Genomic DNA, 25,437 nt, shown 5'->3' on the forward strand with positions numbered 1-25,437 from the left:
CCAGGAGAGCGGCTCAGGTGCCCCCTCCCCTGCATTGCAGTTCAGCCCGGGGTGCCCAGGGCTCAACCAGCTGCTCGCACCCCAAGCCCTTGGGGACGCCCTTCAGGGAGCTGAACGCCACTCCAGCCCCATCGCAGCTTCCTTTTCCCCAGGGCTTTCGCAGCTCTCTGCGGCAAATCCTCGAGCTTCCTCCGGGAAGGCCCCGAGGGGAACAAGAATTTCTCATTCCCGGGATCAGCCTCTCACCATCCTGAGCCACCGCTCTTTACGCGGCAGCCTTGGCACGTACCCATATGTCCCCACAGCGCGTGTGACCTGCACCGTCCCCCCCTCCCCGGCACCGCTGAGCTGCACGCTGCTCCCGGGTGGGCACAGAGCTGCCCCTCAGCAGCGCTCCCGGGAACACACGTGCTGCTTTGGCACCGTCCCATCCTCCTTCTCAGGACTGGGAGATGTGGGAGTACTGCGGGGTGGAAGGAGAGCCGCATTTCTGCCTGCAAGCTGAGCCAGAACTGCTGCTAAATCCGGAGAAGCACTTAAAGTTGGTGAGAGCTCCTTAGCAACAGGCACTGTCTGTGCAGGCTGCCGATGGGGAAGAACGAAACGTGCAGGGAAGGGGGGCGTGAGGGTGGAGGGTTGATGAGCAGCAACAGCACGTCCCAGCGGCTGGCGGTGCTGCAGCGGGCCCAGGATGCAGCCCCCAACCCAGGGGCAGCCGGAGACCCAACCCTGGGGGACACGTGAAACCTTTTCCCCAGCATGAAACACCCAGTCCTACCCCACACACACCCAAGATGACATTATTCCTTCCCAAAGCTTCGTGCACAGCTGGAGGGTTACACTTACGCCACCTCCTGTGCAAGGATCGCTCCCTCCCCAGCATGTCACAGGCTCCGGGGAGCCCCAAAATGATGCTCAGGAGCGTTGCCCTCCCCCTGCTCCCCTGCTGAGCTATTCAGGGGGAACACAACCAATGGGGGACACTTTATTTTTCCATTAAAAAAAGAAAAAAGAAGGAAAAAAAAGTAGGTAACTCCACAGCCTCCTAACAGATATCACAGTCATCGTCACCACAATGTGCAGAATAAATACCACTCTGTGACAATATTGCTGTCCTGGGGCAGAAGGGGCAGAGGCAGGGGGCGGGACAGCAGGATCTGCAGCAGTCAGGAGGGACAGAAACCCTCTGGGCACCCTCAGTAGTGCAAGGGCAGTTCCAGAAGTCACCCAGCAGAGATGGGGTGGTTTCTGGGATCAGATGTGTGCCATGGCCAAGGGTGGCCTTGGACACTTCCTGAAGTCCCCCGACCAACCTTTGGCTTTTCCCACCATCAAAAGCAGAAGCAGAAAATCTTCAGCTGGGTGAGGGGGGTGGAGAGGGCGGGACAAAACCTAGGACCAGTCCTGAGCCCCAACAGCCACCATGGGGTGCTGCCAGCAGAGCAGACACTGAGCTGGGGTCTGGGGAAGAGCTGGGACTGGGATCCCTGTGGGGACAGTGAGCAACAGGGTGCAAGGATAGCTGGCCCTGGGGTGTCAGGATGCTCCCCCAGTTCAGTTTAGCTGTAAGGTCTATTTTAGGGGACCTTGAGCTGGCAGAGGGGTGGCAGCAGGAACAGAGCACAGGACCAAGCAGGCAAGGGGCACTCAGCAGGGCATGGGGACAGAAACCATCATGGGGAGCTGAGGTTGACTGCAGCCAGTCCAGCCCTGAGCCCCAGGCCCTATTTCTGCACATCACCCTGCAGCAGGAGGACGATGGAGGGATCGCTCTTGGCTGCCTCCTTGAACTCCTCTAAGGAGATCTGGTCATCCTTGTCCTTGTCCATCTTTGTGAAGATCTTGTCGACGCGTTGCTGGGGCGTCAGCCCGTCTTGGTTCATCCGCATCATGATCACAGTCCCCACCATCCTGTAGATGGCCTGGAGCAGGGAGAGGAGCAGGGTGGGAGCTGTGTGGCCAGGAGGTGCTGGGACAAGGCAGAGCTGCTGCCCTAGGCAGCCACTTTTCAGCCAAGGTTCCAGACACCAAAACCCACTTTTTCATGGCCAAATGGGCCCCAAACCAGTGAAAAACCCACTGAAAATGCAAGCTGCCCCGCTTATTGGAGCAGCAGTACCTCAATGATCTCCAGCATCTCCAAGCGTGTGATCTTCCCGTCCCCATCCAGGTCGTACATCTCAAAGGCCCAGTTGAGTTTCTGCTCAAAGGTCCCCCTGGAGGTGACAGACAGGGCACAGATGAACTCTCGGAAGTCGATGGTGCCGTCGCTGTTCTTGTCGAAGGTGCGGAAGGCGTGCTGGGCAAACTTGGAGGCGTCACCGTAGGGAAAAAACTGCGGGTGGATGAAAGCAGAGAGATCGGAACGGGGAGGGGAGCCCAGAGGGAGCACAGCCCGGCACAGCAGGAGAGGGGAGCTCCTACCCCACAGGCTGCGCCCAGTCAGAGCCCACCTTGATGTAGAGCTGCTGGAACTCCTCCAGGTTGAGGATACCGGAGGGGCAGTCCTTGAGGAAGCCCTTGTACCACTGCTTCAGCTCCTGCTCGCTGAACTCCGTGCTCCTCACCAGGTCTTCCAGCACCTCCGGGGCCAGCTTGCTGCTGTGCTTGCCCATGGCTGTGCCTGGGATGGGAAATGTGGGTCTCTGTATGCCGGCTACAGGGTGGCTGTGCTCCCCAGCACCCCGTCGTCCCCACACCCCTCCCACAACGGAGCTGACCCTCCCGGCTGGTGGCACTCACACGCTGCCAAATGTGACTGCAGTTCTGTGCCACTGGCATCGAAGCGAGGAGAAGTCCCACCTGCATCACCCAACACACAGCACCCACCCGCCCACAGCGCTGCATTGCGTGGGCAGCACACGCAGCAGCTCCAATGATACACGTTGTGCCCACGGTGGCTCCAATGATACACGCTGTGCCCGCTCCCACACAGCCCGAGCAGCAGCGGGTTTGATGAGGGCTCCTTGAGCTGCTCTCCATGGACAGAGCTGAGGACAAGCTCTCCGGAGCCCAACCAAAGCCCCATTGCCCGCTGTGCACCCGATTTCCTCTGCTTGCGGAACTCGGGGGCACTTCGGGATGATGGGCCCCACGCCGAGCACACGAGGCGGGCAGAGGCCGCATCCTGCCCTGCATCCCTCCAACGGCTGTCACCCATCGCCTTCGGAGATGGAGCCGAAGGAATGTCCGGACATGGCATGGACCGCCTGCATTCCCCCCCTCCAACATCAGTCAGAGCTGCATCCCCGAGACGGAGAGAGCACGGGGAGGGACGGGGCGGTCGGGCTGTGGGGATGGCACTCGTGGGCGCGGGGGCAGCTCGGAGGCTCCATCCCCGACATCCGCAGCAACGCGGCCCCGACGGCACCGACCCCGCCGGCCGCCCCGCCCCGTCCCGGGCAGCGGCTCTCAGCCCCGCCGCCCCCACCCGTCCGTCCATTACCTGTCCGTGCGGAGCGGGCACGAGCGAAGCCGGTACCGCCGTCGGAGGGGCAGCGCTGCCGCCCCCGGCTCTGCCCGCGCCGCTCCCGCCCCTCTCGCAGCCTCGAGCACCCGCCTCCCCACCCCGGCACCGCCCGTCTATTGGCTGCGAGCGCTGTCGATCGGTGGTGGGTTGGGGGCGCGAAAGGAGCAGCTTGGGGGAGTCCCGGGGGGCTGGAAAGGGAAATGGGCATCCGGGAGCGGCAGCACCGATCCGAGGGGGTCCCATCCTGGAGCAGAGTCCCCGCACCTCCCGCCCCGCTGCTGCCCGGGGGAGATCCTCGTTCCCAGCGCCAGAAGCGGAACGTTTCCATAGCGATGGCTCTGCCTCTCCCCGCTCACCTTCCCTCCCCCCACGGCGTGGTCTGGACGGTGGGGCAGCGCCTACAGCCCCCAGGGGTGGGTCCGGAGCCGCGGGGCCACCTGAAGTCACTGCGTGACTCTTACCCCGCCGACGGGGCCAGAGAAACAGACACAAATATTTGCAGCTGTGAATACACAGCGCGGCTGCAGGGATCCATCGCTCCAGGGGCGCGAGGGCCGGATCCCCTCGGACCCCTCCGGGCCCAGTGCGCGGTCCCTACGCCACGCCGTGCCCGTGTGCGGGGAGGGATCGGCACCCGACCCCCGCGCTGCGAGGCGTCCCTTCGTCCTACAGCGCTCAGAGACCCGCAGGGCCGCAGACGCCGCCAGCCGGCACGCAGCGGGTTAAGCGTCCCCGGCTCCCTCGCACTTGAGACGTCACCGTCCCCGGTGGCGTGGGGGGGCCGGGGGCCATGGGGGGCTTTGTGGTGCAGTCGGCAGCCGGCGCAGGGCTCGCACGCAGCGGCGGGCGGCTCTTCCCCCCGCACCTGCGTTGCGGGAGCGACCGCACGCACCGGGCGCTGCCGCCGCCCGCCCGCGCCACCACGGTGAGAACGGGGCCGGGTCGGGGCGGGGGGCGGCGGGGGGCCCTGCAGGGGGTGGCGGTGGCGGGAGGGTGCAGCCGCCGGGATGCTGCAGCCCGGGGGGGGCTTTGCGGCTCCGCACCCCGGAGCCATGCGGTAAATCGGCCTCATCCGCAGTGGGGACGGCGGGGGGGGGGGAGGGTGGGTGCACCGCTGGGGGGTTCGGCCCCCAAAAGGGCGGGGGGGCAGCGCCGGGGGTCGCCCAGGGGCAGGATCCAGCCCTGGTGCTACGGCGCCCCGCCGGGAGGGATGCTCGTGGAGATGGTGCAGCGCACTGGAAATAATCCTGGGGACACCACGGGCGTGGCTGGGGGGGGACCCTGCTGTCCCCAGCGCCGCAACGGCTGCGTGCAGCCCTCAGTGCGTGGAGTGTCCTTCGTGGGGGACTCGGGTTGCCTGGTCCTGCGTGGTGACGGGCAGGGGGGAGGCAGGGATCAAATCTCCCTCCTGAGAGCTCCCCGAGCGGGATGTGCTGCCCCCCTCCTGTCCCCCCTCACATCATGGGACAGTGGGGGGGGAGTAGAACTGGTGCAAACGGAGCACTGAACCTCAGACCCCACAGGGCACCACGGGGACACGGAGGGGCCCAGCCCAGTGCCACCACACATCTCCATTTCCCGGCACAGGGCAGAGGGGCTGCAGCCATCCCCATCCCTCCCCCAGCGCTGGCCCCCACACCAGGGCCGGGCCTCGCACCCATGTCCCCACAGGGACCCATCTGTGCCCCTCCCTGTGTGCCCAGCACGCCAAATGCCAGCCCTGAGAGCTGCGCTCTGCCCTTCAAGGACAAGCTCAGTGCGGGCACAAGGATGCGATAACGTGATTTATGCAAACGACTGAGCAGAGCAGGTGAGGTGAGGTCTCCCTCCGGGCTGACTGCCCCCAGAAGCACCCTGCAGGGCACAGCACCCCAAAAACTCCCCGACATCCACGGGGACAAACCCCGGGCTCCACACACTGTACATCCCTTTGTGCCCCACAATGGAGAACAGGCAGCAAACAGCAAAGCCACCAAGCGACACGGGGCAGCCGCCCCTGGGCTCCTTCAGGGTGACGTGGGGATGGCTCGGCCCCGTGTGTCCCAGGGTGTCCCCACCCGGGAGGTCTCCATGGGGGATGTGAGCAGGGGATGCTCAGCCAGTGCCGGTGTGTGGAGCACCAACCGCAGCTCGAGGAAGCGCTGGACGGCTTCCAAAGCACCGGCTGCTGGCAGAGAGAGCAAGCAGAGGCAAATAAGGTGAAGGCTGGAGGGTGTGCAGGGCTGCCCTGAAGGGTCGAGTGGCCACGAGCTGCCCGGAGGCCCTGAGTGCACGTATCCCCACAGGTCCCTGCCAGCCCATGCAGTGATCGGGGCACGCGGCACAGCCCCTGCTCCCATCATAGCTGCACCGTGAGCGCACCAAGGTAAGGAACCGGGGCTGCAGCTGCGGTGTGGGTGATGGGCCCCTGAATTGGGTCTGTGGGGCAGGAATCCCGGTGTGGGGTCCTCCTCACCCAGCCCTGCCCTTTAGGGCTGCCCGTAGTGGGTTGCATGGGGAGGACACCTTGTCCTGGGGGCTGTTCTGGGGCGGTGAGCAGCACCCACAGGAAGCGCAGTGCTTCTGTCCCCACCTCTAGAAACTGAAAACAGAGCAGCCTCACGTCCACTCACAGCCCCACATCCACTCACAGCCTCACATCCACTCACAGCCTCACATCCACTCACAGCCTCACATCCACTCACAGCCCCACATCCACTCACAGCCTCGTGCTCACAGCTGGGAGGGCAGCGGGGCCGGGGGCAGAGGGGTGCAGGTAGGTGCCACCGTGGTGGGCGGTCGGGGGGGCTCAGGGCGCGCGGAGGCAGCGCGGTGCTGTTCCACTCTGTGCTGTTTCTCTCGCTCAGGTCTGCTGGCCATGGGCAACCTGATAAAGGTATTGGGCAAAGATTTAGAAAACTGTCCTCATTTTTTCCTGGATTTTGAAAGTAAGTCCCGTGAGCAGTGAAGGTGAAGCGGGGAGGGGGCCGGGGCCGCTGCAGAGGCCGCTCCTCAGAAGATGGGGACAGGCTCAGTGTCCTCAAGCAGCATCGTGTCCTTGGGGCCGTCCTGGATGCGCCCTGCAAAGGCTGCGTGGGGCCGGGGAGTGGGCTCAGACCCCAGCAGGTGCCCCACACCTGCCCCAAGGGTTCTGAGTGGGGACACATCCCAGCCAAGCGAGGGGAACATGGGACACTGCCAGCAGCAGGACCTGGCACGTTGCTGTTAGTCAATGGCACTTGGTGGCCATGCAGCACGTCCCCACCATCACCATGGCTGGGACAGCACGAAGGCCGGGGATGCTGCGGAAGGAGCTGTGCCACATGGGTTGGGCTCAGGCACCCAATGCCCACAGGTTCCTGGTCCCACGCTGGGGGACGTGGCTCAGGAACGCTCCAGCCTGTCACGGGGATGTGATGGGAGATGTGGCAGTGGTGGGAGGCTCAGCCTGGTGCAGCTCCCAGCCCCTTCCTGCCTCCCCCCTTCTTCCTCCCAGAGCACAATGCAGAACAAGAGCGAGGGCTGTAAATATAGTGCAGCAGCAACCGCGGGGCCCGGCCCCGGCCACAGTGGGAAGAGGCTGCGTGCAGCTCTCTGCAAAACCCCCAGCACCAAACACCCCAAAATAGGCACCAGGGCTGGGGCTGCACAACCACCCGAGCCGGGGGGCCCTTTGGGAGCACACGGCCCTCTCCATCCTCTGCACGGGGCTGCGGCTGCTCCCCAGGACCCCCGTTCACCCACCGCATCGCCCTCCTCGCTGGAGCCCGGCGGCTCTCCTCGCTCCGCTCTTTCCACTCCATCTCTTATCACAGCACCCATCTCCATCCTCGGGGGGAAGAGGGCCGGGAGGACGGGCTCTGCCCCGCTGCCCGCAGCACCTCTTCCCCGATCCCACCTCGCCGTCATGCTTTTTTCCTCTTGTTTCTTCTCTTGCAGGTTTCACATGGGGAACCTTCTTAAAGTGTTGACTTATAACGAGCTTGAACAAGGCCCTAATTTTTTCCTTGACTTTGAAAGTGAGATGGGATTTTTATTTTCCTTTTGTTGTTTCTTACCTTATGAGTTCCACATCCACACCATTTGAGTTCCCATGCCCGCCGTCCATCGCACTGCCCCCATCCCAGACACCCACCCCATGGCCGCCCCAGGGATCTCCCGAGGGAGGGGGCAGCCCCACGGCCAGTTGCTCCCAGTCCACCCCTCAGGGTCAACCCTTTGGGGTCAGTCCCTCGAGGTCAGCGTGGGGCCGGGGCTGCTCTGGGGCAGCGGGTTGGGGACATCACCCGCCGGCCGCAGCCGCCCCCGTCCCGCTCAGAGCCCTCCGGGTTTCTCTCCCCGGGGCGCTGCCCTGCAGATGCGCAGCCAACAGAGGCTGAGACTGCGGTGTGGAACCAGGTGAACGCGGTGCTGGAGGAGTCGCAGGGCGTGCTGGCCGAGCTGCAGTCCTACACGGGTGCTGGGCAGGAGATCCGAGAGGTGGGTGCAGCCCCAGCCCCGCCGTTCTCCCCGTAGCTCGGGGTCACCCACTGCTCTCCCCACAGGCCATCCAGAACCCCGGGGACCTGCGGCTGCAGGAGAGGGCATGGAGCGCCGTGTGCCCCCTCGTTGCCAAGCTGAAGCGCTTCTATGAGTTCTCTCTGCGGCTCGGTGAGCCCCCCCCGTACCCTCATTGCTCCCCCATTGTAACCTCATGTGGGACCGCTGTGCTGCCCCACGCCTCAGTTTCCCCTTCTGGCACAGAGGTGGTGACAGCGATGCTCTGTCTATAGAGAACGCACTGCGCAGCCTTCTGGAGGCCCTCACCTGCCCCCCGTACCCCCCAACGCAGCACCTGGAGCGGGAGCAGGCCTTGGCCAAGCAGTTCGCTGAGATTCTGCACTTCACCCTCAGCTTCGATGAGCTCAAGGTGCCCCCCCACGGGCTGTAGGTCCCGCACTGTCCTCATGCCGGCCCCACATCAGCTGATTTTGTGCCTGGTGCTGAAGCTGGATGCTGGAGCATTGTCCTCCCAGCCACGGGGCTCACCCTGGGCACACTGAGCAGCCCCGGTCCCACCCCCTAACCCTGCACTCCCCATAGATGACCAACCCTGCCATCCAGAACGACTTCAGCTACTACAGACGGACCATCAGCCGAAACCGCATCAACAACCTCCAGGTGAGAGGGGCCCCCCAGAACCACCTCCGTGAGGGGCAGCAGTCACAGCAGGGCTGCCGTCAGCCCCACATCCCCCATTCCCCACAGCTGGATGCGGAGAGCGAGGTGAACAATGAGATGGCCAACAGGATGTCCCTCTTCTACGCCGAGGCCACCCCAATGCTCAAAACACTCAGCAATGCCACCACCAAATTTGTCTCGGAGGTGAGTGTGACCGGGGGGCCTGGGGGGGCTGAAGCAGTGGGGTGAAGCCCCTCTGGCTCCAGGTAGGAATGGGGCTGTGCGGGAGGGAGCAGCCCCTGGGATCCCTTTGCTTTCAGAACAAGACGCTCCCAATTGAGGACACGACCGACTGCCTGAGCACCATGGCCTGCGTCTGCAGGGTGATGCTGGAGACCCCGTGAGTACCCACCCTGCGGGCACTGGGGTCTGGGGTCCCTCCTCTCCCTTCCCAGCTCAGACCCTCTCTTTGCAGGGAGTACCGCAGCCGCTTCACCAACACGGAGACGCTGCTGTTCTGCATGCGGGTGATGGTCGGGGTCATCATCCTCTATGACCACGTCCACCCTGTGGGGGCCTTTGCCAAGACTTCCAAGATCGATGTGAGTGGTCCGTGGGGGTCACAGTCACGCTGCGCATCCTATAGCAGCAGTGATGCCTGTAGGGCACATCCCATGGGGACACCTCTGCGTGAGCTGAGCCAGAGGGGAATTTGATCCCTGGGGACAGAGGGGGGGAAGAAATCTACGGACCATTTGGACAGTCAGCGCCTCTTCCGTTCCCTGTACAGATGAAGGGGTGCATCAAAGTCCTCAAGGACCAGCCCTCCACCAGCACCGAGGGGCTCCTGAATGCGCTGAGGTGAGCAGGAAGGGGGGAGCAGGGGGGTCCGTCTTCTCCGGGATGGGATCGGCGCCGCTCCCGAGGGCCGCAGGGTGACGGTCCGCACCTCCCAGGTACACCACGCGGCACCTGAACGACGACACCACGTCCAAACAGATCCGGGCGCTGCTGCAGTGAGCGCAGCTCCGCGTCCCAGCGCGCATCACCCACACCACGCCCATCCCGCTCATTTTGTACAGAGGGACAGCAGGAATTACACGGAAATACAGAAAGAAATCAGAACGGCCCCAAAAAGCCGCCCGGACTTCTCCCGTCCACCCCCCCCCACCCCCAAACAGCACCTGGATGCGCTTCCACCGCCCTGAGAGCAGCGCCCGGGGACGTGGGCTGTGGGTGGCACCGCGGGGACACCGGGCCGGGCAGGATGGGGCTGGGGGTACCGGGGGGGGGGGGGGGACACGCATCGCCCCCGGCCCCACAAGTGCAAAGGAGAGGAGGAGGAGGAGGAAGCATCGCTGTGCTGACTGCAGGAATCGGCTCCACCCGGTGGATTTTTAATACACGTAATTAATTAAATCGCCGCTCATCTCTTCTTTTGTACTTTTTCCTTTTTTGGGGGGTTGGTTGTGAAATTGAACGACGTTTAATCTCTTCGTGGCCGGAGCGGAGCCGATTGCGGGGCGTCCAACCCCGCGCCCACCCCGGACACGCGGCTCCGACCGGCGCCCCCCCCTCCCCTCCCCTCCTCTCCCCGCCGCATCCCGGGCGGCCGCCGCCGGCAGATGGCTCTGCGACACCGCCACACGGCGGCCCCGACGTCCGCTCCGCCGCCCCGAGCAGCAGCGGGGCCGAGCCGGGCACGGAGCGACGCAGCACAGCGCCCGGAACGCCGCTCGTGCACCGCGTGCGGCCACAGCGCCCGTGTGAGCCCCGCACCGCACGGAGCCCCGCACGGCGCCCAGGAGGTGCCGCAGCTCAGACCGCAGCCGCACCGCTCAGCGGGGCCACGGCAAGAGGGCGACGACGGATGCAGAGCCCGGCCCGGCCCGCACCGTTTTCTAATCCCAGTGTAATTAATGACCTTATCTTTGGCCAAAGCCATTTAGATTAAGTGGCTGGTGTGATGGGCTCGGCGGCTCCGGCTGTACAGATGGGAGAGCCGCGTTTGTCTGGGGATTAGCGGAGGGCAGATGGAGCCCCAGCCCCAAACCTCTCAGCCCCGGCAGCGGCCCGGAACCCGAGAGTCAGCGCCCAGCGGGGAGGTGCGGGCATCGCTCAGCGCTCGGCAGGACAGCGGCGGGGTGGGCGCTCAGCCACCAGCACTGCGGCCTCCGCTCTGCTGCCAGCCGTGCACAGCACTGCACTGCACTGCACTGCACAGCATTGCACTGCACAGCACAGAACTGCATAGAACTGCACTGCACTGCACACCCTGTGCTCAGTCCTCAACAGCACAGCCGAAACAGGCATTGGCTTCCTCCTTGGGCAGCACATCGCCTACAGGACAGTGGGCAGCGCGGGGCAGGGAGGGCCCATCACAGGGGCAGGCTCTGAACAGAGCAGGCTGGGAGCTACTGTGGTGGGGGAATAACATCTGTCTGCTGGGATAACAAAGTTCATATTAAACCGATTAAGGACACTAAATCCACTTCTAACAACGTGGTCATCTGAGCGCGCCCAGCAGGCAGAGCAGACAATCCCACCCCTCGCTCACAAAGCTGCTCCGTGGTGACACCACGCACCCACACTGTGGGGCAGCAGTCAGTGGGGCTCTACAACCGGCCTCACCCCATCCACACACACAGACGCACAGCACCAGGAATTTGCTGCTCAGCAACTGGGATTCAAATGCAGGAGCTGCTCCTGCTGCCAAACCGCAGCGTAAAGCCCCGGGAATTCAGCTTCAACTGGGACAGACTCATCTGCTGCAAACTTGATGAGCTCATTTCCAAGTTCCTGTTTAACAGGTGCCAGCTCTTTCTGCACCTGCTGTGTGCACACGGCCTACGCCACGCTGAGAACATCTGCTCGGCTCCCTGTGAAGCTGCAGAAAAGGTGACGGGAAGAACGGGAAGGTTGGACACCCTGCCCTGTGTCTGCAGCGAGGAACCTGGGCCAGGTGGAAACAGACGGCAAGAAAGCTCAACTTTTTTTAATAGACGGGGAATCCAGAGTCATCTTGTACCTTTATGTCCATATAGAGCCAAACATCCAGAAAAAGGCAGTGAAAGCTCCCTTAGGGCCGGAGCTGCACTCCTGGCCAAGCTGGAGGAGCACAGCGCTTCTGTCTCTGAGAACAGCACATTCGTGCCAAAGGAGAAGCTCCACCTCCCCAGGGATAACAGTGTCCGAGGCAGGAGTGAACGCTGGGCACAGGACACCCCAGCAGCCTTGCCCCAGGGCCAGCCCTCTGCAGGCAGGGCGGGAGAAGCACAGAACACAGCAAGGTGAGGCCACATGAGGCTCTGATGCAGCCCACAGGCTTCTGGCTGTCACAGACCTGCCTCATCCTCCAATAACATGACTCAGCTCCTTTGGGTCAAGGCCACCCAGGACTCAGCCTTTCCTCACCATCCAGGTGGAAGCACGGCTGCTCCCGGCCACCAGCCCATTCACAGACCTATGGCAAAGGCATGCTGCTGGCCTTGTCCGAGGTCTCTTCACTCCTGCTGTCCCTCACTGTCTCTGCAGCATGTCCAGCAGCCTCCAGCTTCTTTCTCTTCTTCAGCTGGTGTAGATGGGCTTTGGATCGTGTGTGAGCTGGAGGAAGAGGCAAACAAGCATTTAACTCTGGGGAACCTGGGGAAGGGAGCACATGGCCCGATTTGCCCTGCATCAAACAATCAGGGTGCAGCCTTCAAGCCTTCCCCTGAGGAGAAGAAGGTGGGAAAGGGAAAGATCCTGGGTTTGTATGCAGAAAGCCCCCAGCTGTCAGGATTCAGTGCCCCGCAGGTTGGCTCTAACTGAACCTCAACATGCAGGAGGAAAGAAGAAAGGCAGGTGTTACCAAACACTGCAGGACACGGTGAGGTGCAGTGCTCCCTCAGTTCATGGAACGAGGCCAGGATCATTTGTAAGCATAGATGTGCCTGCACCACAGCACTGGGGATAACCTGTACATCACAGAGCAGATAGGGACAGAGCCCAGAGTTGCAATTATGCTTTTGCATAACTCCAGGGCAAGGCTTGCAGCTATGAGAGCCCTTTAGGAGTCTGACAGGAACAGAGGTGTGATCCCAGAGAAGCAACTTGTACTGACAAACCAGGGCAGCAAGAGCTGCACTTCTGTTTAAAATCACATTGGTAAGGACAGCAAAACCTCCCACATCAGTGGAAGTATTCACACAGAAGGTGCTCTGTCTAACCAGGCCAATGTAACAGCAGCAGGGTGGCTTCGCTATTTCCAAGAGATCAGAGCAGCAATTACAGCAGCAAACTTCTCAAGCAGGGCCTTAATTAAACAAGGGTATGTTCTTGCTGAATCAAGGCCCTGAGGTGTTTTCCAGTCATCCTCTTCTGTCAGAGGGTAAAATTACATGCAAAGCTGCTGCTTTATCACAACACTGTAGGGTCACCCCCAGCTTGAAACAAAGTCACACCTCTTACAATTTGTTGTAAGCAACACCAAAGCTCAGAGCAGCTCAGGAAGCACCGATTGGTGCTGTTGTGTCTGGGGCTACCTTGAGGAGCTCCCATCCATCATACACCTTTACAACCTGCTGCACTGGAAGGACAGCACAGATTCTGCTCATGTTCAGAGCTCTTTGGCTCTGAAGCTTTTTCAAAGTACCTCCAAGCCAGAGGAGCTGAGACTGGCTGCAATGGCAATTACACTTACAGACTGGTCTCATCGTAATGACCTCCCTACAGCGAGCCAACTTCCACCTTTGTTTCAGCAGTTCCCTGGATCAATAGTAATGAACGGCTCATTCAAATCCAATGACCAATGATCTGGGTATGATTTATCTTTGCATTATCTCTGCATATTCTGCATTTGGGCAACACATGGAGGTTCATCAGTTCCATTTCTGTAGAGTTACTCACTACTTTTTGTTTCTGGTTCTCAGCACGAGCCCCACAGCACCGATAAATTCAGAGTTAATCTGATTCCAACTGAGCTCTTTTAAAGTAAGTCCATTGAAAACAGAAAATCCTTTCCTATCACCATTGCAGCTAGGAATACTTTTTTCTTTTTTTTAACATACAAATAGGAAAGTAGAGCAAAACCAGCTACTGCAGAATTAGGAATCTTCTCACACAACTTTTCAGAAAAAATCAACCTGTTCTGTTTTTAGACCAAGCACTCAAAGTGCTCAGAAGGACGAGCTCAGGCTGAACACAGGCATCTCACATAGAGCCTGGTGCAATGGCAGAGCAGGAGAGTGCTCACCAGGTGCCAGGGGGGCAGCCTGACAGATGGCTGCTGTGGCACAGCTCCCGCACCCCCTCTGGGCTTGCAAATGGCTGCTTTCATGCACGGGCTGTAAACAATCCTTGAAAGCCCAAGATCATGTGCTGAGGGTCATCTGGCCAAGCAGCGCCAGCCAAGGAGGCTGCCTCACGCTGCTCCCTGCACACAGCTGTGCTCTCTGCATCCGAGCCCCCTGCCAGGACCTACCTGCCCACTCCCTGTCCCCAATGATGACCCTGCTGCACAGCTCACACACATGATGGCTCCGTTTGTTCTCGTTCACATCACACTCCATCCTTACAGGCTCCACAGGCGGCTTGCGTCCCTGTCAAATACATGATACCTCAAATGAGTTTCCATCCAGAAAATCTGCCATGGCCGTGTTCGCTTTGGTAGGCTGTGAATTTTCTGTGCTCAGATACTAACACCAGTAGGACAGAAGATGCACTTCTACCATGCAAGACCAGTGGGATACTGAGCGTTAGGAGAAATTTTCAGCTTCAACACTCTGCCACTGCAAATAAAAGCATCTGTGGCTGATTTGGACACAGACAGCCCCATTCGTGGGAGAGACCTAATGCCATGTTATGGGGTCTGCAGTAACTGAGAAACAGGCTTTTCAGGAACAGTTTACACCTTAGTACTGGTTATCCCATACCTGGATGAAGCTCTCCACAATCTCCAGAGCAGGCTTCAGCACATCTTCTTCCCACCGCAGGAGATCAGACACCTCCAAGCCATACACTGGGGGCACGTTGGGGCCAGGACCTACAGGGACACAGGAGCAGGTGACTGCCAGCATTCCCCAGCCTGGTGCCCAGCACCCTGAGCAGTCAGCATGCGGCCCTGTGGGTCTGCACAATGCCTCAGGGAATCTGCTCTTTCATAAACCTGTCCTTCAGTGCTCAGGAACAAATGGCACCAGCCTTTCTGGAGCCAAAATTACCTGAAACCTCAGCTTGTGGGCAAACTGCAATAACACCTCAGACTCAAGGCAAGCAACTTCATGATCGCGTGCCTTCAGAACAGCATTACAAAGTCAGAGCACAGCAAACACTTCACTGTTACCACGGTCCACAAGAGGCCACAGAGAATGAAGAGTTAGATGGATGCATAAAGCCATCATGTAAAGCTGTGCTTACAAGGAGACGCGGACACAGAGCCCGGGTGGGGAATCTTTTGGTGCAGGCTCCTGTTCAGCTGTGCTGCTCAGAGCTGTCATTGCTTGTGTGACTGCAGCAGTTCTCAGCTCAAAGAAGTGGGCTGTGACAGGAGCTGCTTTGTCAGTGCCTCCACCTGAAAAGGCAGATTCAAATCCACCACTCTGCCTTCGCAGACCCAGTATGAGGGTGAGGGGCACTGGCTGCAGCCCAGTCCTGCAGGACAGCCACAACCAGAGCACACCCGCTCCCTTTGGCGGCAGCCATCAGGCACACAGCCCCACTGGGACAAAGCCACCAAAGCTGCCGTGTGCCAGGCTCCGGCAGGTGCTGCTTTTTATTGCTATAACCACAAACAAGTTCTTGATAGGGCTGATCTGGAGTACACCTGCCACCAGAAAGGTGAGCCATATCCACCAAACACATGGCTCCATGAAAGCTCTTGCACTCTGTTCAAAGCCCATCTTTTGACTCGAGTTTCCCCCTGCCTTTTTTTCCTGTTGTTGTTGTTTTGCCCCTACCAAGCACCTTTCAACAAGTGCCCGGCTCCCAGCTGCTGCTGCTGGCCCTGCTCCAAGGCTGGGCTGAGATGGGGAAGTCCTGCTGGCTCCCTGCCACCACAGCAAGCAGGGCCTGGTGCAGCCAATGGGCTCCGGCTCCTAATCCGGGGGGCATCTGTCAGCTGGGCTTCTTGCCCCACACAGGGGACATGTGCCAGTGCCTGCTGGGCATCTCCTCAAGAACCCTGGGGCTGCAGGGACACAGCAGCCCACTGTCACCCATGGCCAGGCACAGAGCCAAGCAGTTGGTTGCATTGTTCCTGGGAGGGGAAGATCTTTCTTTGACAGGCAACCAGTGTGTACTGGAGAAGCAGCGAGAAGGAGCTGTCTCTCTGAGTGTCTGGACAGACAGCCGGGGGCAAGATGAACACAAGCAGCATTAAAGCAGGGTGAGCAGAGATACGAGAACAGGAGTGGTGAGGCAGCACAGGAACACTGGACTTACGTTTCAGGAAGCGGTTTCGGACCCATTTGTTCTGCCTCCGGGCATACCTCTTGCTCACCTGCTTCAGGGCCTGGATCCCTTTGAAACAATGGATGTAAAAATACCAAAGGTCAGCACAACTTTACAGGTTGAGCTCAAGGTAAAATGAGAAGGGCCTGTTGGCTCCAACAGAGAGGAAATCACACCAAACAAAAGTTTCTTTTGGATGGTACCATGCTTGCTTAAGGGAAATGTTTCTACTGTCAGTTTGGAGGTCTCCAAGCCAGCAGGCAGAAGCAGTCAGCACAGCAAATCCCCTGTCAGTGTAGGGGCAGCGTCAGCATGAAAGGGCTGGACAAGGTATCCCAAATGCCCTCAAATAAATACTGGGAGAAAGGGCCCCAAACCAGTGCCCCAAAAGCTTCCAGCACATGGGACAATCTTTTCATGGGCTGCCCTACTCTCCTAATGCCGAACCTGCATTTATTTCTCTGTTCAAATAGAACCCAAGATTTCCAGTTCTATCCATAGTGAACCTAGAGGATCATCTATCACTGTACAACCTCAGTGTTTAGTACCAGACTTATTGTATCCCTCTGTAATCTTCTCTTTAACAGACACAACAAAGCATTTCAGTAGCAGACTTTAATCATTTCTGTGGTTTCCTCAGCATTCATCTCCTTTGAACTGAACTCTCAACAGGCTGACTGCCTAGTACCTCTGCTGTGCTGAGAAGCAGAGCGAGTCTCTCCTTCCTCTAACACCAGCACATCCATCCAGACTTTCTGATCTCTATTTCATACTTCTTTCTAGCCTTGTTCTCTGCAGCATGCACAGCTCAGCTGGGATTCTATCACCCAGATCACTGGTGCATCAGCTTCAGATCCCAATTCACAATCTGCCCAGTACATCTTACAAGAGGATCTGGGGGAAAGGAGGGAGGAATTATCTGGATGTGCTCTGAGATGCTCTGGAATACTGAGCCCCTGCCTTTCTGGTTTTGCTGAAGTGAAAACTGCATGGAGAAAGGTACGATTCAACTCCAGCAAGACTTGTCCCAGGTCTGAGCTTGGTTCGGTCCAAGCTGTGTCACCTGGAGCTGCGTGGGGCTGAGGGACATATGGTACACAGGGTGCTCCTCCCACCTTTTTGCAGTAGCAGGGCACTGGTCTCAGGTGAGCAATTCCCCTCACTGACAAGGTACTCATGAAACTCCTTGAAACCAATGGACTGGAAGATGCCGTGCTGATAATCCTGCCTGGAGAGTAAGAAAACAGCCAAGAGTCAGGGTCATCTCTTTCAGAACAGTGGGTGATTCCAGCCTTCCAAGGGGCAGTTGTGGCTTCTGTGTCTCAACCCGTAGGGAGGGATCTCCAAGGTGACACGAGATTGTGGCATCAGGGGACAAGCTACACACAGGAACACACAGCAGTGCCTTCAGTGAGGGAGCTGACTTCTCACCCACCGATTTTCGGTCACCTTTTCTTGATTGTAGCGTTGGTGGAAGTCCCGCAGCTCATCCAGCAGCCCTGCAGCCAGCATATCATCCACCCGCTGCTCCAGCCGTTGGTCCAGAGCTGGGAGGAGGAGAGCAGGACATGCTCAGCTGCTCAAGTTATGCTCTTGAAGACCCACAGCTGGACCTTCTGCACTCCCAGCCTCCTGATCCATCTGAAGAAGGCAGAGCCCAGCAGGCAAGGAGAGTGAGTCCACTGTCATGCCTGATGGTACCAAAGGAATTGCTGCCTTCTCCAGTGAAGAGGCTGGGGCATGAAGAGGAAGTCAGCCTTCACCCCTCATCACGTTGTGCAGCCAGTCAGGAGCTGTACCAAGCCCACACTCACCTGCCTGGTCTGCATGAAGCCACAAGATACAAGAGTGTGGGTATTTTAGGGGCCCCCCTAGGGGTCCCCCACCTTCTTCCTGCTGCTGCTGCTGCAAGATTTCACTGTGGGGGATCCCTGTCTCTTCAAACACTTGGAGGCTCCTGTAAACAAGGACAGACACAGCTCAGAGGCTGGATAAGGATGAGCTTTTCCATTTCCCCAGCAGCCCTGCGGGCTCCAGCAAAGGGAACCGCAGACACTCACTGTGATCCAACCCTCTCATGTGGGGGAAGGGCAGGCCTCAGCTCCCTCCCGTGCCCAGCATCCCAACCACACCCAGGTCCTAGGGGCGCAGTGCAGAGCACAGCAGTGGCACCCCAGGAGCCCAGAGCACAGCCACCCACTCCTGCCTGGCACTAGCACAAACGCTGCAGGGGACGGGCTTCTGGCTCCAGCTCTGCCCTTCCCAGCCAGGCAGGGGTGCAGGTAAGGGGCCAGCAGAGTTAAATCTGGAGGAGACTGGGAAGCATCACTGCCAGGGAGCCAAAGGAAGCTGCACAGTGTGCCCGCCCCTCTGTCCCCCTGCACCGTGCGAATGGGGTGGGTGGTGTTCTGCTACCCCCAGGCCAGGGCAAGGCTGGGATGGGCCTGACAAAGCAGCACGCCTGGTCTTGCTGCCGTGCTGTTCCCACAGAGCTCAGGTATGTTACTCAGCCAGCATGACAGCTTGCTCTTTAAATAACTCTAGATAAACCCTGCTGCTGGGGCACCGTAATAGGAGCAGCCCCATCACAAAGAAGCCAGCAGCAGCGCTCTGTCCTGCATCCCAAAGGCAGCTCAAGCTGGGGGCTGGATGGCCACAGGTCTCAGCAGCCCAGATTACACACAGTTCCCCAGCACCAGTGCTCCAAGGTTCCCAGAAGGCTCAGAGCACCCGTTTGGGATGGGAGAATTCATCTTGCCATGTTCCCAGGCACACAATTCCTCTGGGACAGGGTGCTGGGCCGTGCACACCAGGCTCACCTGGCCACTTTGCGCTTGTCGTTTGGGTGCAGCTTGGATGCCATCTCTGGGTCTACCTGACTCAGGCGGTGATGGAGATCAACAGCATCCAGCTGCTCCAGCTCCACTTTCCTGTCAGTGACTGGGCCAGACACCAGGCTGGACTTCTCCTGTGAGGTACAAGGCAGCAAAAACACTCACCTACAAGTAGGCCAACATGAGCGAGATGCAGCCTCAGGGGGCCTTTGGTTTTCCTTGCCCTACTCTAGCAAGGAAGTACCATGCCAAGCTGTGTGAAGCCTGCCCTGAACACAGGGCTCACTGCTCCCCAGAGGGATTCAAAGCCCCACCATGATACCTTGGTGTTGACAAGGACCTTCCAGAGCAAAGACTCGATGTAGTAGTTGGTTCCTCCCACAACAATCGGGATCTTGTCTCGAGCAAATATATCTTCAATGTGCTACAGTCAAGGAGCATAAGCAGAGACCCACAGCAGGGAGAAAGGGCCATGAGGAGAACCCCCCCTTCTGGCACCACACAGCCCACGAGGCTCCAGAGCAGTGTTACAGCTCTCTCTGGTCTCTTACAGCCCTCTTTTATCTGCACCAGCAACTGCTGAGATTCAGGGACAGTGAGGGAGGGCAAAACCTGGCTCTGCACTGCTGCTGTGCAGCAGGGATCCTGCCTTGACAGTCCTGAGGAGGAGCTGCCCTCACTATTAGCAGGATAAAACTAGATCCAAGTCCCTCTTGCCATCAGTATCCCCTGAAAACAGGAGTTAGTTGCTATGCAAGGAGCACAGGGCTGACGTAAACACTGATCTCTCTTGAAGGCCTATCTGTGGAGGAGGGAAGTCCGTATCTGCTTGGCTAGGCAGGCCTGCAGCGCAAAAGGATATCAGAGCCACAGCTTTGTCTCTGAAATCCACCACTGTATAGTTGGAGACGAGAGGATCCACAAAGCTGATCATGTGGTGTCTGCACAGACGCTGCTCCTGGGGAGAAACCTTGTTTGTGATGATGTCCAAGCCCTTGTACACCTGAGGAAGAGAAGAGCGTGTTGCCCACTTCAGCACATGCACCCTATGAAACCCCATCCACCCCTGCTCCTCCCTCCAGGCACAACAGTTCTCTGCCCTTGCTGACCCCTTCAGACTGGGCAGGTCTACCAAGAAGTGCAGGCAGCAGCAGTGGGCACATAAAGCCCTTCTGTTCTGTGTGTGCAGCTCTGTGCCATGCCAAGGACTGTGCACAGCCTGTGCCAGGCAGAAGTCAGGGCTCTGAGCTGTGCTGAAGGTGCAGGGAAGGTACATGCAGCTCAGCATCTCTCTGCCCAGAGCTGCCTCCTGGCCTGGGATAAATTCCATGTTGGGAGAAGGGACTGGACATGGAAGCAGTCATTTCCTCCTCTATCTGTCAGAAGCCACCCCAGCCAGAGGCCAGGCTTCCAGAAACAAATGTCCCCTTAATCCCCCTGAAAAGCAGCCAAGCTTCCAGCTGCAGCACGGCCTCCTCCTGCCACCACGCAGGTCCCAGACAGAAGGACAAGGTGACACAGAGGTGACCCGTGGGCAGGAGGCACAGTGCAGCAGCCAGGGACAAGCTAAGGTTACTGGAGTGGGGAAGCCCGATCCTGCAGTCATGCAAGCTGGGGCGGCTGAACCTGCAGACGCTCCCTTCCCTGTCTTGCCTAACCCCTCTGGCTGCTTTGAAGGCAAGTGCCAGGTTCTGTCCTCAAGAAAGGCTGGCCTGGAGGCAGGAAGCAGGGGGAGAGGCAGGGCAACCAAATGCTTTTCCTTTCTGCCTGCAAGAGACCAGCAGACAGGAGGAGCAGCCCGAGGGGCAGTTCCATGCACTGTGTCTGGTGGTGGACTGCAACGAACTGATCACATGCCCTGCTGACCGCACAGCTGAGCTGATGAGTCCACTCAATATGGGTCTCCTGTTGACACCAAAATCCTGAGCCGAAGCCTCTGAATTCAGCAAGCTTTGGCTCAGTGCCTTCCAGCCCCAAGAGGGGCCCTGCACCCGCTGCAGCTCCCACACGTCTGCTAATGTCCCAGCCAACACACAGCCCTAACGGGGCTTCCAGCGTCCATGCAGGCAGGGTCAGGGCTTACACTTCACACTGAATCCCCCCCAAGGTTAAACACCGAGATCCTCCCAGAATATCTGGAAACAAGAGGAGGAATGTGGTGTCAGTGTGTGGGCTGGGAGGGAACAAAGGCAGCCTTTACGCACACACAGCCAGCACAGAGAAGGTTTCCACCAGCTGGCTGTCGGCACAGCCGCGTACCCGAGACGTCCTCCCGACACTCATTTCTATTTTCAGCAGGCAGCTCAGATAAGCCTTTGTTGCTTTCTAAGGCCCCAAAACAGATTAGCAGCAGCCTGAAGCAGCAGGCCTCTGAGACACTGCACACAGGCTAAAGACTAAAGGTGCTTAGCCCTGGCCAAAGCCTCCCACCTCTTGTCGCTGAGAGCCAGCAAGTCAGTTCCAGGGCTCGAAGCATTTAGTCAGACACTTGGTACCAACTCTGGGTGGGAAAACTGAAGCAGGAGGCACAAAGCAGCCCTGAAACCCCTGCCCCTCATCTGCCATGGAAGGGGCAAGGCAGCGTCATGGACACAGTTGTGAAGGCAATGTGTGGCGGGTGTACAGCCCGGGACCCCATCCACAGCAGACCATCCCCAGCTGGGAAGGGCTTACAAAGTACAGGAGATCTCCAGCAGCGAGGGAATGGAGGGGAGAACTCAAGCCAAATGAGAGTGAAAGGGAAGAAAAATTCAGCCCCTTCTATACAGTTCTCCACAAGAAACCTGTCAGCGGAGCTTTGGCCAAAGCTCTTAAGATGTCCTGACTTGACACACTAACTGACAAACATACCCGGTGTGCCACAACAGTCTCCAGAGGAGAACTTCCTTGCTGCTTGGAGGTATGACACCCAGGAGGGACACTGGGACCAGGATGGATGGGCAGCCTCCAGCACAGTGGCACCAGGATCACTGCATTCTCACTGCTCTTCTGGGAACAAAGCAGGACTGACTTTACCCCACCAGGCTTCTCTGGGGAAACTACATACTTGTGAAGGAAACTTCTGGGATAAGGAACAGTAAGAGAAAGGACAAAAAAAAAAAGAAAGAAAGATTAAGAGACCATCAGATTAACCAGAGCTCCAGAGCTGCCTTGCAGGCATCAGCGAAGTCTGTAACTTGATCACAGCAACACACAGCCACAACAAAAGCGCCCTGGAGAGAGAGAGGCCTGTGTAAGGGAACAGGTGGGCTTGGGCTCCCAGCCCCTCCCCAAGCCTGGTCAACAGCTGCCCAAAAGACACTGCCAGCGTTGTCAGACCTCTGCAGTGCTCATATGGGTACAGCCATGAATGGACAGCAGGGCTCTGGGCAACGTGGCCGCTGGCAGCTGTCACTTGAGAATGAGCAATGGGGTTTTTAAAGCCCCGCAACCCTTCCACAAGGCCATTGGTGTCAGCACTGTGTGGCAGAGGGATATGAAGCACAGAAACCTATTCCACAGGAACAAAGCCAGCGTGAAAGCAGACCCAGTTGGCTGCCGCGGCCGCCTAAGCAGGGCACTAGGGTTAGTGGAGCGTGGTGGGGGAAGTGCGATGCGATGTGTGCGGTGTGCCTGCAGGCGGCTGCCCCACGAGGCCGCACTGAATGCAGGCACAGCGCAACAGCACCCGAGCTGCTCAGCTCTCACTCCACAGTCACGCTAGAATGAGATTAAAAGGAAAAGAGGACAAGAGCCACTCAAGCTGAGATGCCATTGGGTGCCTGCAGCGAGAATCCTCCAAGTGACTGCATTCCCACAGTGGGATCTGAAACAACCGGAGCACAAAATGCATGCTTCAAAGCATCCACCAGCACAAAACAAGAATGAGCAGCACACCACTCTGCTCCAGAACCCACGCAGAGCTCTGTGAGCAGGAAGAGCCTCGCATTCCAGGATCACAACAGTCAACAACCCTTTCCATAACCTAAACCCAATGTACCCAATGTGAGAGTGCATAGACACAAGTCCAGGAGTGAAGGCCACAGTGTGGTACAGCACAGGGCAATGCAGGCCCTGCACAAAGACCTCTGTGGAATTCCATGCATTTAAACCCCAGTCTCTGACCCTGTGAGTTTAAGGAAAACACTTCATATAAAATTAAAGTCTTCTTATCTCTCGTTTTAAATGAAGGGCAGAGTGCCTGCAAATCCAGCCCTGCAGAAGGGAGCCACTGAGACCAGCGTCAGTAGCCCCACGCAGGAGACAGAAGGTGGCAAGACTAAGTGCAGCCCGCAGGGCGAAGACAGCGGTGCTGGGGGAAAACACCTCAGGAAGCGTAACCAATACGCTGGACGGGCTGGGGGTCCCGTTTGGGGCGCGGCCCGCAGACTCTCGCAGGCCGCAGACCCGCCTCAGATAACCGCAGACCGATCCTGGGACCCTCCGGACAGCACGGCCTGGCGCGGCCTACCGCGGCCTACTGCGGCCTAGCGCAGCCCCGCACGCGGACGCTCGCACTCCTTCCGCACGGGACGCGGCCTCCCCGCCCCCGCCGCGCTGCCCGACCCTCCCCCGGCCCGCCCCCCCCGCAGCCTCCCCGGGCCCACCCCGCCCCGTACCTGCATGGAGTCGGCGCTGACGATCTCCCCACCCAGGCGCAGCCCCAGCTGCACGGCCAGCGCCGACTTCCCGGTGCCGGTAGCGCCCAGGATCACCACGAGCGGCCGCGGCGGAGAGGCCCGGCCTAGGCACAACGCCGCCGCCATGACCCGGCCCGGCCCGGCGGCTGCCATGGAAACGGGCGGGCGGGACGGGGGCGGGACGGGGCCGGGAACGTCCGCGGAGGGACTGGGAGGGCGGCCCCGGGCCTCCGCACCGCCCCGGGCAACAGCGCGGGCCGTACGACGGTGTGTCCCGGGATCCCGGGCGCTGCCTGTCTGCGTCCCGGCACTGATCCCGGCCGCGCTCTGGGTCCCGGTCCCGGTTCCATTGCCGACTCCTTTTGGCCTTCCCCGGGCTCCCCCGGAGCGGAGCTGTGCCCCAGAGCGCACGGAGGGGGGCGAGGGGGGCAGGACGGGGTGGGAAGGATGCCGTTGCCGTGGCAACAGGGCAGAATAGCCGAGTCTGCTGCCACGGCAACAGAGAGGAGCCCGTTGCCGTGGCAACCGCGGCGGCCTCCTCCGAAAGGCAGAGGCAGACTCGTCACCGTGGCAACACGGGAGATGGGGAGCCGAGGCTGTCGCCACGGCAACAGAGAGGAGCTGGGGATGGGGGGGGGACGGACGGTTGCCATGGTGACAGCGGGAGGAGGCTGTCCCGGCGGCGCCGCTCCCCTGCGACACGAATCCTTCCCAGCAACGGGCGCGGGGCTGCGGGGGCTGCAGGACGGACACATCTAATGCGGCTGGACGTGCGAGATGACGGCGGTCACAGCCGGTCACAGCCGACAGCCCCGGGATGCAGAGTGAGCAATTGAGGACGGGAAGGCTGCGTGGTTCCGCTGTGCACTGAGCAGCTCCATCCGCCTCTTTTCACACTTCCCACCGTGGCAACGCAAGGGGAAACATCTGCTTTTGAACTGGGGGGTTGGGTAGGTATGTACTTATGGACAGGGGTTCTAAGCAGGAAATCTCAAAGGCATGTGCAGAACTGTAACTGCTCCTCCGCTGCTGAAGGTCCGCTCCAGCCATGGGAGCTGCACATCATCCCCAAAAGAAGTGCAGTCTACCATCCCTTAGCACCTTTAGCACGAGAGCACAAAGTCTGCTTCCCACAAACCTCGCTGAGCGGGCCGGCCTGTGAGCCCAGCGTGCACACAACAAAACCACGGGGCTGGGGACATGCGGGCTTTGTTTCCCGCTTGCAGCCGAGGTGTCAGATTTAGGTCACCCTGCCCGTGTTCAAGCTGTGGTTCCTGTGAGCTGCCCTTCATACAGCTCTGGAACGTCTTGACGCAGCACAACGCAACGTGCAGACAGCGAGTGGGGCTGTGTCAGACCTGCACAGCAGCACTGCTGCTTCGGGCTGCCTCTGCAGCAGCTCCGACTGCTCAGCAGTAACAGGACTCTGCTTCCCCCCCGCTCAGAGCAAGACTTCTGCTGCCACTATGCATTAAACCTAAAAACGCTGAGAACAGGGAAGGGGGAGAGTAAATATGTATAGAATTTAATCTACTCAGCAAACAAGGGTGCCCAAAGATCCCCTTGAAGCAGGCAGATTGCATTCCCACCCAGATATAGGGTTACCAGCAGCCCCCATGGAGGGCAGCAAGCCACAGACTGCCCTGAGCCCATTAGCAGAGTGTTGGGTTACACTAAGGCCCCTCCGAGCCCAGCGCAGACTCTCTGCTCCCCTTGCCAGTGAACCCACTTGAAAGGAGGAAAAAGAATCCAGGTGATTTGTCATCTGTACCCACTTGCATTTCAATTGCTGGGAGAAAGCTGGGACAAAGAATGCAGCTGCACAGCCCTGGAGCAGCATATTCGCTCCTGCTTGTGCCCTGAACACTCCGGACACCCCAAAACACAGCACCAGGCTGCTGCCCCCTCCGCCTCCCCTTCCCAGAGCATCAAAGCGTGATGAATGGAA

General features: G+C 59.3%; 3 protein-coding genes across 6 annotated transcripts; 1 reads left to right on the plus strand and 2 right to left on the minus strand.

The window, feature by feature from the left end:
- Window positions 1-969: 969 nt before the first annotated feature.
- On the minus strand, window positions 970-3,587 carry HPCAL4 (hippocalcin like 4). Its single transcript, XM_072355348.1, has 4 exons — window positions 3,446-3,587; window positions 2,454-2,623; window positions 2,120-2,335; window positions 970-1,922 (listed from the first exon to the last, which is right to left on the minus strand). The coding sequence occupies exons 2-4, from the start codon at window positions 2,613-2,615 to the stop codon at window positions 1,725-1,727; spliced, it is 576 nt and encodes a 191-aa protein (XP_072211449.1). The 5' UTR covers window positions 2,616-2,623; window positions 3,446-3,587; the 3' UTR covers window positions 970-1,724.
- A 561-nt stretch (window positions 3,588-4,148) lies between these two features.
- On the plus strand, window positions 4,149-10,042 carry LOC140261671 (CYFIP-related Rac1 interactor A-like). Of its 3 annotated transcripts, none has more exons than XM_072355345.1 (12): window positions 4,149-4,394; window positions 5,755-5,834; window positions 7,388-7,467; window positions 7,806-7,927; window positions 7,993-8,098; window positions 8,221-8,357; window positions 8,531-8,608; window positions 8,696-8,812; window positions 8,929-9,008; window positions 9,084-9,210; window positions 9,399-9,469; window positions 9,565-10,042. In XM_072355345.1, the coding sequence occupies exons 1-12, from the start codon at window positions 4,260-4,262 to the stop codon at window positions 9,626-9,628; spliced, it is 1,197 nt and encodes a 398-aa protein (XP_072211446.1). In that variant the 5' UTR covers window positions 4,149-4,259; the 3' UTR covers window positions 9,629-10,042. The 3 variants fall into 3 exon arrangements, with proteins under 3 accessions (XP_072211446.1, XP_072211448.1, XP_072211447.1); XM_072355347.1 differs by lacking the exon at window positions 7,388-7,467 and adding an exon at window positions 6,316-6,396 and having other exon boundaries at window positions 4,339-4,394; window positions 9,565-9,762; XM_072355346.1 differs by lacking the exon at window positions 4,149-4,394 and adding an exon at window positions 6,316-6,396 and having other exon boundaries at window positions 5,778-5,834; window positions 9,565-9,762.
- Window positions 10,043-11,579: 1,537 nt separating this feature from the next.
- Window positions 11,580-23,771, minus strand: TRIT1 (tRNA isopentenyltransferase 1). 2 transcript variants are annotated; one of them, XM_072355718.1, is made up of 11 exons: window positions 23,469-23,771; window positions 19,733-19,873; window positions 19,193-19,291; window positions 18,856-19,004; window positions 17,851-17,993; window positions 17,472-17,583; window positions 17,152-17,264; window positions 16,028-16,105; window positions 14,521-14,630; window positions 14,070-14,187; window positions 11,580-12,211 (listed from the first exon to the last, which is right to left on the minus strand). In XM_072355718.1, the coding sequence occupies exons 1-11, from the start codon at window positions 23,640-23,642 to the stop codon at window positions 12,072-12,074; spliced, it is 1,377 nt and encodes a 458-aa protein (XP_072211819.1). In that variant the 5' UTR covers window positions 23,643-23,771; the 3' UTR covers window positions 11,580-12,071. The 2 variants fall into 2 exon arrangements, with proteins under 2 accessions (XP_072211819.1, XP_072211820.1); XM_072355719.1 differs by lacking the exon at window positions 23,469-23,771 and adding an exon at window positions 21,721-21,851 and having other exon boundaries at window positions 19,193-19,289; window positions 19,731-19,873.
- Window positions 23,772-25,437: the final 1,666 nt, after the last annotated feature.

Source organism: Excalfactoria chinensis, chromosome 22 (genome assembly GCF_039878825.1).
Source record: "Excalfactoria chinensis isolate bCotChi1 chromosome 22, bCotChi1.hap2, whole genome shotgun sequence".
Classification (NCBI taxonomy): domain Eukaryota; kingdom Metazoa; phylum Chordata; class Aves; order Galliformes; family Phasianidae; genus Excalfactoria; species Excalfactoria chinensis.

Bases quoted from the DNA above. Each gene is read 5' to 3' on its own strand.
- HPCAL4 (XM_072355348.1), bottom strand. From the start codon at position 2,615: ATGGGCAAGCACAGCAGCAAGCTGGCCCCGGAGGTGCTGGAAGACCTG. The intron at 2,336-2,453 runs GTGGGCTCTGAC...ATCCACCCGCAG, and splicing joins TCCAGCAGCTCTACATCAAG to TTTTTTCCCTACGGTGACGC. The intron at 1,923-2,119 runs GTACTGCTGCTC...TCCCTGCTCCAG, and splicing joins AGATGCTGGAGATCATTGAG to GCCATCTACAGGATGGTGGG.
- LOC140261671 (XM_072355345.1), top strand. From the start codon at position 4,260: ATGGGGGGCTTTGTGGTGCAGTCGGCAGCCGGCGCAGGGCTCGCACGC. The intron at 5,835-7,387 runs GTAAGGAACCGG...CTTCTCTTGCAG, and splicing joins TGCACCGTGAGCGCACCAAG to GTTTCACATGGGGAACCTTC. The intron at 7,928-7,992 runs GTGGGTGCAGCC...CTCTCCCCACAG, and splicing joins CTGGGCAGGAGATCCGAGAG to GCCATCCAGAACCCCGGGGA.
- TRIT1 (XM_072355718.1), bottom strand. From the start codon at position 23,642: ATGGCAGCCGCCGGGCCGGGCCGGGTCATGGCGGCGGCGTTGTGCCTA. The intron at 17,994-18,855 runs GTGAGCCTGGTG...CCTTGTTTACAG, and splicing joins GACAAGCGCAAAGTGGCCAG to GAGCCTCCAAGTGTTTGAAG. The intron at 14,188-14,520 runs GTATGGGATAAC...TGTATTTGACAG, and splicing joins TTGTGGAGAGCTTCATCCAG to GGACGCAAGCCGCCTGTGGA.